Here is a 15488-nt window from a genome sequence, read left to right as displayed (position 1 = left end):
AGAGCACTGTTGAGGCCAGAACAGTGCGAACAGGTGATGTGGTGGATTGCCGACAATGCTTCGAGCAATTTGTCCACCAGTCAGTCTTCCACGCAGTCCACCCATGTCACCGAAATCGGCACTCCTCCAGCTCCTGCACCTCAGCCTCCTCCCCCCCAGTCTGCCCCCTCCCAGGAAAATTTGGCATTTGAACCGGCATACTCTGAGGAACTGTTTTCTGGACCCTTCCCACAGTCACAAACCACTTGTCCGGTTGCTGCTGAGCAATTTTCCGATGCCCAGGTTTTCCACCAGTCGCAGTCTGTGGGTGATGATGACCTTCTTGACGTAGTGGAAGTGTGTAAAGAGGTGTCCGACGATGAGGAGACACGGTTGTCAGACAGTGGGGAAGTTGTTGTCAGGGCAGGAAGTCCGAGGGGGGAGCAGACTGAGGGATCGGAGGATGATGAGGTGACAGACCCAAGCTGGGTTGATAGGCCGGGTGAACACAGTGCTTCTGAGACGGAGGAGAGTCCTATAGCAGAACAGGTTGGAAGAGGCAGTGGTGGGGCCAGACGGAGAGGCAGGGCCAGAGCAGGTGCATCAGCGCCAAATGTGTCACGTAGTGAAGCTCCCGTGGCGAGGGCTCCCGCGGCGAGGGCTAGATTTTCAGAAGTCTGGAGGTTCTTTAAGGAAACACCGGATGACCGACGGACTGTGGTGTGCAACCTTTGCCAAACCAGGATCAGCAGGGGTTCCACCACTACTAGCTTAACTACCACCAGTATGCGCAGGCATATGAATGCTAAACACCCGAATCAGTGGCACCAAGCCCGTTCACCTCCGGCCGTGCACACCACTGCTCCTTCCCCTGTGTCAGCTGATAGTCAGCCCCCTGCCCAGGACCCTGGCACAAAAACCCCATCGTCGCCTCCATGATCCTCCACAGCATCCACCAGCGTTCAGCTCTCCATACCCCAGACGCTGGAGCGGAAAAGAAAATATAGTGCAACCCACCCGCACGCCCAAGCCCTTAATGTCCACATCTCCAGATTGCTTAGCCTGGAGATGCTGCCCTATAGGCTAGTAGAGACCGAGGCCTTTCGCAACCTCATGGCGGCGGACGCCCCTCGGTATTCGGTCCCCAGCCGCCACTACTTTTCCCGATGTGCCGTCCCAGCCCTGCACCAGCACGTGTCAGACAACATCATCCGTGCCCTGACCAACGCCGTTTCTGACAAGGTCCACCTGACCACGGACACGTGGACGAGTGCTGCCGGGCAGGGCCACTATATATCGCTGACGGCACATTGGGTTAACTTGGTGGAGGCTGGGACCGAGTCTGACCCTGGGGCTGGTCATATACTGCCGACGCCGAGGATTGCGGGGCCTACCTCGGTCCAGGTCTCAAAGGCCTACTATGCCTCCTCCTCCTCCCACCCCTCCTCCACCTCCTCCTCCGAACTACCATCCGTGGGCATGGCGCCATCAGTCGCTAGCTCTAGGCACGGCAGCAGTGCCGTCGCTAAGCGACAGCAGGCGGTGCTCAAACTGCTGAGCCTAGGCGATAAAAGGCACACCGCCCAAGAACTATTACAGGGCATCACGGCGCAGACTGATCTGTGGCTGGCACCGCTGTACCTGAAGCCAGGCATGGTTGTGTGTGACAACGGCCGTAACCTGGTGGCGGCTCTGCAACTCGGCAGACTGACACATGTGCCATGCCTGGCCCATGTGTTAAATCTGATAGCTCAGCGTTTCCTCAAGACATACCCCAATCTGTCAGATTTGCTAACGAAGGTGCGCCGCATCTGTGCGCATTTCAGGAAGTCCAGCACAGATGCTGCCACTCTCAGGGCAGCGCAGCGCCGCCTCCAACTGCCCGCTCACCGACCATTGTGCGACGTGCCCACGAGGTGGAATTCAACATTAACCATGTTATCCAGAGTTTACCAGCAGCGCAGAGCGATTGTAGACTGCCAGATGTCAACTTCCACCAGAACTGGTAGTCAGGTCAGTCAGCTTCCTCAAGTCTACAATGAGGAGTGGACGTGGATGTCTGATATCTGTCAGGTGCTGAGTAACTTTGAGGAGTCAACACAGATGGTCAGTGGCGATGCCGCCATCATCAGCCTCACCATCCCGCTGCTTGGCCTGTTGAAAAACTCTCTGGTCAGCATGAAGTCGGAAGCTTTGCGCTCGTCACAAGAGACGGGGGAAGAAGATTCCCTTGTTGATAGCCAAAGCACCCTTAGGTCTGTTTCTCAGCACATATCGGAGGAGGTGGAGGAGGATGAGGAGGAAGAGGAGGAGAATGTTGGCGAGACACAAGAGGGGACCATTGTTGAGTCCTTCACTGTTCAGCGTGTATGGGCAGAAGAAGAGGAGTTGGAGGAGTTGGAGGAGGAGGATATGGACAGTCAGGCCAGTGAGGGGAGTGAATTCTTGCGCGTTGGGACTCTGGCGCATATGGCAGATTTCATGCTAGGCTGCCTATCCCGTGACCCTCGCGTTCAAAGAATTTATTCCAGCACCGATTACTGGGTGTTCACTCTCCTGGACCCACGGTACAAGCAAAATCTTTCCACTCTCATCCCTGGAGAGGAAAGGAGTGTGAGAATGCATGAATACCAGCAGGCCCTGGTGCACAAGCTGAAACAGTATTTCCCTTCTGACAGCGCTAGCGGCAGAGTGCGTAGTTCTGCGGGACAAGTAGCGAGGGAGAGTAGGCGAGCAGGCAGCTTGTCCAGCACTGGCAAGGGTATGCTTTACAAGCTTTATGTCACCCCAGCAAGACACTGTCACCTGTCCCCAGTCTCGGCAGAGTAGGGCTGATCTTTACAGAAAGATGGTGAGGGAGTACGTAGCTGACCATACCATCGTCCTAAATGATCACACAGCTCCCTACAACTACTGGGTTTCAAAGCTGGACATGTGGCACGAACTGGCGCTGTACGCCTTGGAGGTTCTTGCCTGCCCTGCCGCTAGCGTCTTGTCCGAGCGGGTTTTCAGTGCAGCTGGTGGCATCATCACCGATAAGCGTACACGCCTGTCGACTGACAGGCTGACGCTTAATAAGATGAATAAAGCCTGGATTTCTCATAATTTCCAATCTCCACCAGGTGAAGGAAGCTCAACCTGAATAATTTATGCACTCCTCCTCCTCCTCATTTTCCTCCTTCTCCTCCTCTTTGTACACTAAAGCAGAGGAAACTGGCTATTTTTTGACAGGGCCCACTGGCTCTAGCTATAGTACTTTATGCATTTAATTTTTCTGGAGGGCCACCTACCCGGTCCTCTGTTTTAAACAATTTTTGGGAGTGCCACATACAGGCACTCAATCTATTCAATTTTTCTGGAGGGCCACCTACCTGCTCCTCTGGTTTGAAAACTTTTTTGGACTGCCACATACAGGCACTCAATCTATTCCATTTTTCTGGAGGGCCACCTACCTGCTCCTCTGGTTTGAAAACTTTTTTGGACTGCCACATACAGGCACTATCCAAATTAAATTGTCTCCATAGCAGCCTCCACACGTTGTCTCCATTGCTACCTCCAAAAGTCGTCCATATAGCTGCCTCCATACATCGTCCCCTTATCAAACGAGGTGTGTCAGGCACAAATTTGGGTTGTTTTCATGGATTCCACATCAAAGTTGTTAACTTTGTCGCCACCCTCCTGTGTAATCCACAAAATATACTGGCAAACTTTTATCATGTACCGATATTATTTGAGCGCTTCTTGCTCACCTCCTTTGGTTCCTCTCTGCCACCCATTGGTTTGAAGCCTGAGTCCATTTAGGGTATGTCGCCATGACACTCTCTAGCCTGCTGCCGCTGCCTCTGCATGCCGTCCCCTATAGTGTCAGGGTCAATTATTGGATGTTTTAGATGCTATCTAGCTTCATTCTGTCACTCTGTCATGGCCATGCTGTTGCCCATAATTTTGGCATAATGGTGCGATTAGGCAGCCTCAGAGGCATCCATGCATGCTGCCCCTGCTGTTTCCTGTCCATTTCCGTGGTGTTTCCATCCTTTTCTGAGGTTCCCAGGTGTTTGGCCAAGCTTCCCTGTGCAGAGCCTTGGTCCCCTTGAAAAATGCTCGAGTCTCCCATTGACTTCAATGGGGCTCGTTATTCGAGACGAGCACTCGAGCATCGGGAAAAGTTTGTCTCGAATAACGAGTACCCGAGCATTTTAGTGCTCGCTCATCTCTATTTCTGACCTATCTGATAAACTTAATGAAATAAAATATTTTGTCACTACTAGGGGGCGCTGACTGTCAGAATCCTCTGAATGGACTCTGACTTCAGAGCTTGCGGGCCACACCCACGGTTGCCTTGCAGGGAGCTGATTGACAGCTGCCTTGCAGTATCTGATTCTTGGAAAGTTGAGTGGTTCATTCTGGAGCTCTGTGTTAGACTCAGCTTTTGATTGAATGATGCAGGGGCTCACCAGTCAGCTGCTGGGGTCGGCATCCAGGAACTGGATAAAAAAATGAATGATTTGTAAAGTGCTGCGGAATGTGATGGCGCTATATAAATAACGATTATTATTGTTCTCAGTTCACTGTGAAGTGGAAGCTGTATGTGAGATGGCCTCCAGTCCTCCCCCACGCCCCCCCCCCCCCCAGTACTCTGAAACCTGAGTCTGAGCTGGAGCTAGTACCTGATCCTGTGTCCTGACCTGATCCAGAACCCCATATCCTGAACCAGAATCCTTACATCAGTATCCTAATCTAATCCATTACCCGTGGTGGCGAACCTTAGGCACTGGTGCCAGAGATGGCACTCTGAGACCTCTCTGTGGGCACACGGCCTATCTCCCAGGCACAGAGTTTACCAGACATGGCATCTTCCTGCGGTCTCAGGCAGTCCAAGTAGTGCTCTGCTATTTTAAAGTGACCCATCCTGTGCTGCTTGGTCCTCTCCAAAGGTGTGTACAGGGTCGGATTGGAGCTCAAAGATTCTGGTAGCAATAAGTGTGTTACTGCCTAAATTGCCATGTTGGCACTATGGGAAAAGATAGTGTGTTTTTGGGTCTCATTTTGGGCACTCGATCTCTAAAAGGTTCACCATCACTGCCCTATATCATGATCCAGAACACTGTATCTTGACCTGAAATACTGTATTCTTACCTGATACAGAACCCAATATCCTGACCAGGAACCGAGTATTCTTACCTTAGATCTTGTATTCTTACTCAATCCAGAACCCAGTATCCTGACCTGGAACCCAGTATCCTTACCTTAGATCTTGTATCCTTACTCAATCCAGAACCCATTATCCTGACCAGGAACCCACCATTCTTATCTTAGATCTTGTATCCTTACTCAATCCAGAACCCAGTATCCTGACCAGGAACCCACCATTCTTATCTTAGATCTTGTATCCTTACTCAATCCAGAACCCATTATCCTGACCAGGAACCCACCATTCTTATCTTAGATCTTGTATCCTTACTCAATCCAGAACCCAGTATCCTGACCAGGAACCCACCATTCTTATCTTAGATCTTGTATCCTTACTCAATCCAGAACCCATTATCCTGACCAGGAACCCACCATTCTTATCTTAGATCTTGTATCCTTACTCAATCCAGAACCCAGTATCCTGACCAGGAACCCACCATTCTTATCTTAGATCTTGTATCCTTACTCAATCCAGAACCCATTATCCTGACCAGGAACCCAGTATTCTTATCTTAGATCTTGTATCCTTACTCAATCCAGAACCCAGTATCCTGACCAGGAACCCAGTATTCTTACCTTAGATCTTGTATCCTTACTCAATGCAGAACCCAGTTTCCTGACCAGGAACCCACTATTCTTACCTTGAATCCTGCATCCTGACCAGATCCAGAAACCAATATCCTGACCAGGAACAGATTACAGACGGTCCCCTACTTAAGAACACTCGACTTACATACGACCCCTAATTACAAACTGACCTCTGGATATTGGTAATTTATTGTACTTTAGTCCTAGGCTACAATAATCAGCTATAACAGTTATCACAGGTGTCTGTAATGAAGCTTTAGTTTTAATATTGATTCTTATGACAACCCAACATTTTTAAAATCCAAGAAAAGTTCTGTCTGGGATTACAATGATAAAATATACAGTTCCGACTTACATACAAATTCAACTTAAGAACAAACCTACAGACCCTATCTTGTATGTAACCTGGGGACTGCCTGTATTTAGTTTCATTTATATCATAACTAAATATAAATAGGTTGTACTAGATGCTCAGCTTTAAAGACCTCCCCTCCAAGACTTTGTGTAAATCCAGGATATTTAACAATCTGCTATTCATCAGGCCCATTTCAAATTTAATAATTAATTTAATCTATATATAATGTCAAATATTAAAGAAAATCAATAAAATACTAATATACTGGAGGTAGTATTAATATTATCAGTATAAATCTCTACATAATTTATCTCATTTCATTTTGTATGTCATATCCTGGGGGAAATGCTCATTTTATAGGAATTTCCAATCGATTATCCTTGGAAAATCAGTTCCAGGATGTGAGGAGAGTCACATACTGCTGCCGCCACCACCTGTTATACCCTTCCTAAAGCTGTAAATTCCCTCATTAGATGCAAGGACACACTCTACGTGTTTACACGTAATAAAGGTCCCCGGGATTGGAAACATTTCACTGGAGTTCATTAGGGTTTGGAAAAAATGACTATGACTATGTCCACCCGACATTATGTTTTCAGCCACGGAAAAAGTGACACTGATGTTATGTAGATGTTATTGGGAGATTTGTCCGGTTATAGAAGGATAGGGGACATTTCCAACCTAGTCAGTATTAAAGGGTGTTACATTCAGGGTTTAAATGGTCTGATCCATATCTTGAAGAGCCTGGATGAAGATGTGACTCCATTGAAATTACATATCTCACTTACAGATGTAGTAGATTGTGATTAACACCCGGAGATAATACAGGATTAAAGTGGAGGGAGGGGGGGTATATGCTGGAGCAGTCTGTGACCATGGACATACTATAGCATATACAGTTCATTACACACCATCATATATATAACATATTCAGTGCAAATACTGAAATATACAGCATTTAAATGACACACACAAGCATGTAAGAGTATAGTACATGTCAGGACTGGGGGTCTGTGGACCCTCTGGACCACCGCGGGGGATGGTACTAGCCAACCTGGGACCGGAATCTAAGTGGCACCTGGTTTTCACCAGAGCCTGCCGCAAAGCGGAATGGACTTGCTGCAGCGGGGTGCCAACAGGTCTTTCCACAGGTGCGACTAGCCCTCGGTGGCTGCCAAGGTAGTAACACAGGAGACGGTCTGTACCCGGAGTGGAGGCAGGAGAATACCAGCGAAAGGCACACCAGGACTCACGTCAGGAATCGCAGGAGCTGACACACGAACACAGGACCATAGGAACGGACTGGCACACGAAAACACAGGAACGCAGGAAGCTTTCTCTTCAGTGAAGTTTGAAGATCCGGCAAGGGTAACAGGAAGAGGCTGGAATTTAAACCAATTATCGGTGCGCTGGCCCTCTAAATCTTAGCGAGCCGGCATGCGCGCGCCCTAGGAGACAGGGATGCACGCGCCGAGCCACGGAGCAGCGGAGATCGCTGCTGGCGCCGGAGGAGGTAATTGGTGCCGGGCAACTGAGGTACATGGAGAGACACGGGTGCACCCGCGATCTGAAACAGGAATCGCGGGAGCACCTGTGACAGTACACACAAATACAGCAGATACAATGCTCACTAACGTATACAAAATATAATTTACACACATATACGTAAAAGACCTTACATACTCACATATACAACATATACATTACACACTATCATTCTCCAGGTTCCTATAGAATAAAGAGACATAGATCCGCAGCTATATGATGTAATGTGACTTCTTTATTAACTACATGATTGTCATGTAGAAGTTCTTATGAGAAGTCAGGGCCCTGAAGATGTTGATGATGTTGTTGGGCCTTTGACTCGTCCTTCAACAACTCAGGAGAGGAAAAACCCCCGGTGGAGGAAACCTCTAGGGAACCATGGCTGAAGGAGCGCCCTTCCCCTGGGCAATGGCTGAGTCTTTGTGAGGGCAGAGACCGAGCCCGGAATCTGCCTCTCGAAGTGCGGGTCATGTGATCCTTACATGGTGGCCACCATGTTATTGTGGGAAGACCCCGCTCTATGATGTTATAATGCTGTTATCCAGGACTGATATCTCAGGCTGTTGTAGTGTTCACATCGGGCACAGTGTCGGGGTCCAGATGACGGCCCACGTGGTCCCATCATACTCCAGAGTCCTGGGTTTTTGCTCTTATGGAGATGGTGCAGCCTTTCTTGGACACTGTCAATGATAAACTCTAAGGAGAAAAACACATCACATTATAAACCCCAGGATTGTAGAGAGCAATAATAATGTTATTACAGTATATGAGAGGTAATAATAAGATGAGAGTCTACTGACCTGCATATGCTGATGGTAGGTAAGTATATTAATCAAGATGAGAAGCAGTATCAGCCACTCCATGGTCTTGAAGATGATGGCGGTGATCTGTAGAGAAGTAATAGTAATAAAGGAAACCGAGAATAAACAAGACATTTTCAAGATTTTATTGTGTTTGATGAAGTCATGTGGCTGGGGGCCAAAATAAAATAGAAGTGACCCATTCACATGACATTACGGACCTCATGACCACCATGATGATAAGAGTAAGCAATAAGTTTCATGTGTTCCTATTGGATTCCCATAGAACTACAACAATGGGGCTCATTTACTAAAGGCCCCGCGGACCGCACTTTCGTCGGACATCCCGATGATTTTGCGCCGTTGAGACAGGGATTTAAAAGGGGGTTTTGGCGCACGCGATTGGATTTTGGCGCAATCGCGTCGGCTTTCATTCGACACAAATCAAGGGGCGGGCTGCCAGACGATCCGACAGATTCAGACAAACCGCGGGATTTAACTTCAAAATTTTGTGGCAAGCCAAGCACTTACATGCACCGGGAAGAAGAAGGTGAACTCCGGCGGACCTGAGCGGGGAAGCGACACATGCAGGATATTGGTCGCACGATCTAAGTGAATTGCGGCAGAGTGCATTCCGGGACGGACAATGCACAGTCGGAACTCTGGGGGACCGGGTAAGTAAATGTGCCTCAATATATGCTGTAATCCAGAATTACTAATAATCTAATAAAATTTTTTCAGGATTATATAAAAGTTACACTTGTGATATCATATGTCCATTTCATGATAGGAATGATAGGGTACTTACCTGTGGGTTGCTTACTCGGCAGAGGTTGGTGTGAACTGATGTCTGACATCCAGTGACTGAAGAGTTACGAGTTAAGGAAATAAACATCAGATGACTACCAATTCTTAATAATAATAATAATAATTCTTTATGTATATAGCGCACACAGATTCCGCAGCGCTGCACAAGCATGTCAAATTGGTCCCTGTCCCCATGGGGCTCACAATCTAAACAACCTAACATTATGTTTTGAAGTGTGGGAGGAAACCGGAGTACCCGGAGGAAACCCACGCAAACACGGAGAGAACATACAAACTCTTTGCAGATGTTGACCTGGGTGGGATTCGAACCCAGGACCCCAGTGCTGCAAGGCAGATGTGCTACTCACTCAACCACCGTGCCGCCCTATTCTTCATTTCCAGTATCTTATTGTGGAAATGTGGACAACGTTACCTGATGCCGCCATGATATACCCACATGTCGCCATCTTTTATGTAAAATAGGTAAATACATTTACCCCAGGATCCACCATTTTGTAAATGTGGACCTTCAGACAAGGACATGGGGGCAGATTTATCAAACTGTCTAAGAGTAAAAAAGCTGAGCTGTAATTGGTTGCCATGGGAAAATAAGAACATTCTTACTCTTAGACACTTTGATAAATCTGCCCAATGGAGATTATATTTTATAAGAAAGGATACAGATAACAACACAGATCAAAGCCATAACACAGGACACCGTTCTAATATGGCAGATGGCTCTGCCACATCCAGGCGCCTTGTAGAGGATGATGGCCTGCCACAGGTTGTAAATGCTGCCAAAGATAAAGGCGGTGAATGCGGCGATCCGGTGAGTCAGTGGATAAAATCCAGTCTAGAAAACAAGAAGAAACCGGTTAGAGGAAACTCCATAAAATCAATCGATTTTATTATCCGGTACATTGAGGTGACAACCTGTAATAACTAACCTCACACACAGCAAGTATCACTATACCACCGCAGGATAACCATCCCAACGCCAGCAGGACCTTCTGGATTTTGGGCTGATGGGCCCCAAAGGCCTCAGCGTGAAGCTGGATGAACTTATACTGGAGAAACATCAAGCCCAGGGCTGAAAGAGAGCAAAACCAGGTACAGATTATAACACAACCAAATATGAGAGGACTACAACTAAACCTGACAAATGGAACCTTCCATAATGGACCAAACCATTTATCTGCATTGTCTAATCCGGACCATCATCGTCGATTACAATGACCCAGATTTCTAAATTCTTTAATTCATTTGTGACATCTGATTACTAGGCCAAGATGAGAAAGGGCATAATGGAGTGTGATTAGCAACCACAGTCTTTTCTATGGGGTTATGAGGTGAAGTGCCCCTACAAACATTCTAGAACAATCTATTACTGCCAGAGGAATCCGATTTCTGGAAAATTTCTATGATGGTTTTACCGAAACACCTTCTATCCCATAGATATCAACCCCTATAAAATAACCTGATATCTCCATGTGATAATTTCTATAACATTTACTCACTGGCAATGGACATCCCAATGAATCCGATTTTGAATGGAATCTTCTCAGGATAATAATTTCCTGCTTCACTGTGAAAGAAAAAAAAAAAAAAGTAAATGTCAATTACGTGAAAATATACAGAATTATTAATTAATATTATTAATTGATTAATATTAAGTATTGATCTGTAGGATTGAGAATAATACTAGAAATCCATATATAATCTATACATAATATGATATAACTTACCTGATGAACATCAGTGGGGGGGCATGGGAATAAGTTATAGTCAGGGTGTAGCTGGCGCTGAGCCAGACCGTACACCAAAGAGCCAAGAAGAAGGGGACGAACCCCAATCCACCGAACTCCATAGTAATCTGGAGAGTCTCCAATCAACAAGCTATTCGCTCCGTGATAGCCACAGAAATGAAAGCCCTGGTGCCTGTCACCAGAATAGAATCTCCTGGCTGATGATGACATCACAGAGCAGTGATGATGTCACAATGCTCTGGACAACCAATCAGAGCTAGGATGATCATGTCTTAGTTATTGTCTTGCAGGTAAAACTTAAAAAATCTAACAAAAATGTAAACATAACTCTAGACCAGTGATGGCGAACCTTTTAGGAACTGAGTGCCAAAACTACAAGCAAAAGCCACATATTTTTCACAAAGTGCCAAATGCCAATTTAAAGTAACTAAAGTAACTCATAGGTTTCAAACGTATTGGCGTCCTAAGGACACCAATACAGTAGAAAGGAGAAATTAGGATTATTATTGTAGTTTCCCTCTAAGGTCCCTTAACAGGATGAATCACAAGTCCAGAGAAGGGTCTACAATGATAATCCAGCCATGTCAGCACCTCTTTGCTCCTCCTGCACTTCTAGTCACTTTAAAATAGCGCTGAACGTGGCACATCCTGGGCTGCCTGTGACTACAGAATGGTGACCTTTGTGCTGAGTGATGGGTGCCCACAGAGAGGGCTCTGAGTGCCACCTCTGGCACCCGTGCCATAGGTTCACCACCACTGCTCTAGACCATACCCCTAAATTGATCATGAAAATCCTGCGCTCTCTTTCTCTGTTTACAATAGTTCTTCCATGTTCTCATGTGGTGCTTCTCCATGTATATTATAAGCTGCCAATATTATTTACAGCTTATTTCCATTCCTTCCCAGGTACTTGTTGCCAAATTTAGACTCCAATATAACAAAGGACCTCCAAACCAATAAGAGAGGAGAGAGAATCAGCACGTATGTAATGTCTATATACAAGACCATGTTAGGTCCTAAAATTAGGCAAATTCAACCTTAGATGAAGAACTGTTCAGCTGTGTAGTTATAAATTTACAGAAAATGAAGCAAAAATTAGTAAATGGTTGGCTGAAAACCATTTAAAGGAAACCTTCAGATAGGGCTTCTAAGCAGCACATGCAGTGCACCAGCTCAGGGTGAGATGGTGCCGGCGCTTATCTTCGTTATGTTTTTAAACTTTTTTAAAGCGTTTTAACACTTTATTAATGTCTATATCCGAAGTAGCTCCCCCGCACCGAGGTCTGTGCTCGGCGCACCATGTGCGTGACCACTTCCTATTCAGGCGCACGCACGGTCGCGTGCATGGTGCTCCGAGCGCGGAGCACGGTGCGGGGAAGATAGTTCCAATATAAAGAATAATAAAGTGTTAAAACACTTTAAAACAGTTTAAAAACATAACGAAGATAAGCGCCGGCACCAGCTCACCCTGAGCTGGTGCACGGCATGTGCTGCTTAGAAACCCTATCTGAAGTGGTAGGTTTCCTTTAAGCTATCCCCTATCCACAGGAATGCTGTTTGGTGAGGTGAGCCCTTCCATTCATGAATTCGGGACACCCAGCAATCCAGAGAATGGTGGTCTCATTTCCACTAATTGATGGTTGAGCGTGTCCTCCCGCTTCATTCAGTACTATGAAATTGCACAGCGCAGAAATACTGAAATTGCAAAGCACAGCGCTCAGGTATCTCTAGCAATTCCATTTACTGGAAATGAGAGAGCCAGAGATACTTTAGCGTTGTGCGTAGCAATTTCTGAAAACCCCTTTTATACCGGATGTAGCTACAGGAAGCAAACACGTCCCCATGTTTAAGAAATATACACACCACAGCAGTGGAATGAACCATCTTCCAGGCCTTGGAGGGATTTGTAGAAGGGTAGGATCTGTCTACACAGATCCTAGATGGGTGGAACTGTACCAGAAAGGCATAATATGTAAAAGGTGGCGAGATAAACAGTACCACTTCCTACACAGAGCGATATATAGATTTAATACGCCCCCTTCACCCAAACGTCCCAGACTTTCTCACAGCTTGCCCAAAATGTGGAATGCCAAAGGCAGACCTATTCCATGGTAAATGGTCCTGCCCTACAATACAGACACTTTGGGGAGAGGTGATTTCGCTAGCAGCCACCCAATTGCAAATCGCGATACCCCTGGATCTACTATTCTATTGTGACACCCTAGAAAACCTGCCTCCTGGCTATGTGCATGTCTAGCTCTTAGCAGTCAAGAGATGCATATTGGCTAGATGGCTACACCCACATGGCCCACCCTGGATGAGATAATGGGGGACATTACTCACATTTCCACTGGAGTTCACAGAAAGTGCATTGTCCAGCGATAATGCGCTGTGCAGCGATTCTCTAAGATTGTGCGCCTGATATCCTGCATGTGTCGCTTCCCCGCTCAGGTCCAACGGAGTTCACCTTCTTCTTCCTGGTGCATGTAAGTGCTTGGGCTTTCGACACAATTTTAAAGTTAAATCCTGCGCCAAGTCTGAATCAGTCTGCGCCACAAAAGGATTGCATACGCCAATATCAGACGCTTCTTAAATTCCTGTGCAAGCCATGTTATCCTCAAAAAAAGTGCACAGTCCGCAGAATGTGCGCAGCGCAACCCTTAGTAAACGAGCCCCAATATCTTGCATGAAGAAATATAGCAGTCTGGAGCGGGTGGAAGTGTTAATACACAAAATCACAAGGACAAAGATTTTTTTTTAAAAATGGGGGCAAAGTGATAACACATCTGTACTCCAGAGAAGTGGTGTCCCCCTTTAAACTCACCACCCAGTATTTGGAGGCGGACATAGCAGGAGGGCTGTGTGAACTAAAAATCTCAGGAAGGGGGGAGCAGGGTCTCCGGAGCACTGGGGGAGAGGGGAGGGAAGGGTTTTTTTTTTGTTTATTAACTAGTACAAGCCATATAAAAAGAGAAGATTATGGGGCTTATTTACTAAAGGTCCGCGGCCACACTTTCATCAGAATTTTCCAACGTTTTTGGGTTTTGCGTGGCTGTAACAGGTATTTAACGAGGGATTGTGTCGCATGCGATCGGATTGTGGCACAGCTGCGCCGGCTTTCATGCAACAGATATCGGGGGCCGCGCCGTCAGACGATCGGACTGATTCGGACTGAGCGCGGGATTTAACTTTTAAATTGTGCCACAAGACAATGCACTTACATGCACCAGGAAGAAGAAGGTGAACTCTGTCGGACCTGAGTGGGGAAGCGACACATGCAGGATATCAGGCGCACGATACTAGTGAATCGCGGCAGATGTGCATAATCGGTGCACCTTCGGTGAACTTGCATACCACCTTCTTGTAATCAGTGAGGCAATTGCCATAGCCTAGCGTACAGTACTATTGTCGGAAAGCTGTAACTGTCATGTATGAAACTGTTTGTGATTTATGTATACGAAAATCAAATAAAAACGTGTTTGAAAAAATAAAAGGGAGCCCCTCCGTGATTGTGAGGGTCCTAGCAGTCATACTACCACTGCTCACCTCGTTATCCACTATGCTGAGGACACTCCCTATTCCCATACATTATTTCAGTTTAATTTTTCCTAGGTTTACTTCCCCTTTAAATAATATAGCTTGCAGTAACTTATCATGTAAATAGATCCCAGATAATAGAAGAAACGGTCGAAACAAATCTGGAGATTTTTTTAGAGAGCTGGATGAAGATATTACCTTTCCTCGGGTGATGGATCTGCGGCAGCCGGAGGAGGAGAATCAGCCAATGATTAAAACCATCCGTTCCTCTGCCTTTGGCGATGGCTGTTCATTAACATTACATTACACAATGAATTATAGCCTTTAACTTCAATTGCTGCCAAATTAAAAATTTAGTCCACATGGATTTTGTCTGTCCTCAGTCTATTTACAGGCCTCACACTGAACAGGGAGCACATTTCATGTAGAATAGTGATCATTGGGATCCGGATATAATACAAAGCGGGAAGAAGTGCAGCATTGTCTGTGTCATGTGACACCCATGCTTCTGCAGGCCCACCCATTTGCTCTCTGTCTGTAGAATTGCCAATTATTGATGATTTTGTGTGCACAACCCCAGTGATCTTATATTACTGACCAGTCATAAGGATAAATTAAAGATTATCCACCCCTCACCCCACCAGTTAAATTATGGCTTCCAATAAATCTGTGTATATTGGGATAATGTAAGGCTTAGATTTTGGTGCAATTATTATTGCAGTAGTTAATGTTTTAATGTTAGGAATGTTTTTACCTATTTTTATTAGCAATTATATAGATTTATACAGTCTGTACACATCTATAATCGGTGGGCTCCCCCTAGTGGCAGCAGTCAGCAGCTTTAATTTTACACTCTTATCTTCATCTATTTATTTTTATATATTTCCACTTGTGATAATTTAATACTTATACATGAATTTG

At 46.1% G+C, this 15488-nt stretch overlaps 2 protein-coding genes and 2 long non-coding RNA genes across 4 annotated transcripts in view; 2 read left to right on the top strand and 2 right to left on the bottom strand.

Moving 5' to 3' along the window:
• Window positions 1-15488, top strand: part of SLC25A26 (solute carrier family 25 member 26) — a 218353-nt gene that overhangs the window by 43451 nt on the left and 159414 nt on the right. The gene's annotated exons all lie outside the window — the stretch shown is intronic.
• On the bottom strand, window positions 7887-9345 carry LOC140104427 (uncharacterized). The gene is made up of 3 exons (XR_011850318.1): window positions 9266-9345; window positions 8458-8544; window positions 7887-8353 (listed from the first exon to the last, which is right to left on the bottom strand). It is a non-coding gene; the product is annotated as an uncharacterized lncRNA (long non-coding RNA).
• LOC140104333 (DNA damage-regulated autophagy modulator protein 1-like) lies at window positions 9919-11246 on the bottom strand. Its single transcript, XM_072127856.1, has 4 exons — window positions 11010-11246; window positions 10782-10849; window positions 10212-10354; window positions 9919-10117 (listed from the first exon to the last, which is right to left on the bottom strand). The coding sequence occupies exons 1-4, from the start codon at window positions 11129-11131 to the stop codon at window positions 9923-9925; spliced, it is 528 nt and encodes a 175-aa protein (XP_071983957.1). The 5' UTR covers window positions 11132-11246; the 3' UTR covers window positions 9919-9922.
• On the top strand, window positions 11227-14923 carry LOC140104334 (uncharacterized). Its single transcript, XR_011850294.1, has 3 exons — window positions 11227-11320; window positions 11937-12011; window positions 14643-14923. It is a non-coding gene; the product is annotated as an uncharacterized lncRNA (long non-coding RNA).

Source organism: Engystomops pustulosus, chromosome 10 (assembly GCF_040894005.1).
Source record: "Engystomops pustulosus chromosome 10, aEngPut4.maternal, whole genome shotgun sequence".
NCBI classification, from domain to species: Eukaryota; Metazoa; Chordata; class Amphibia; order Anura; family Leptodactylidae; genus Engystomops; species Engystomops pustulosus.
This window is presented reverse-complemented; position numbering and strand designations above follow the sequence as displayed.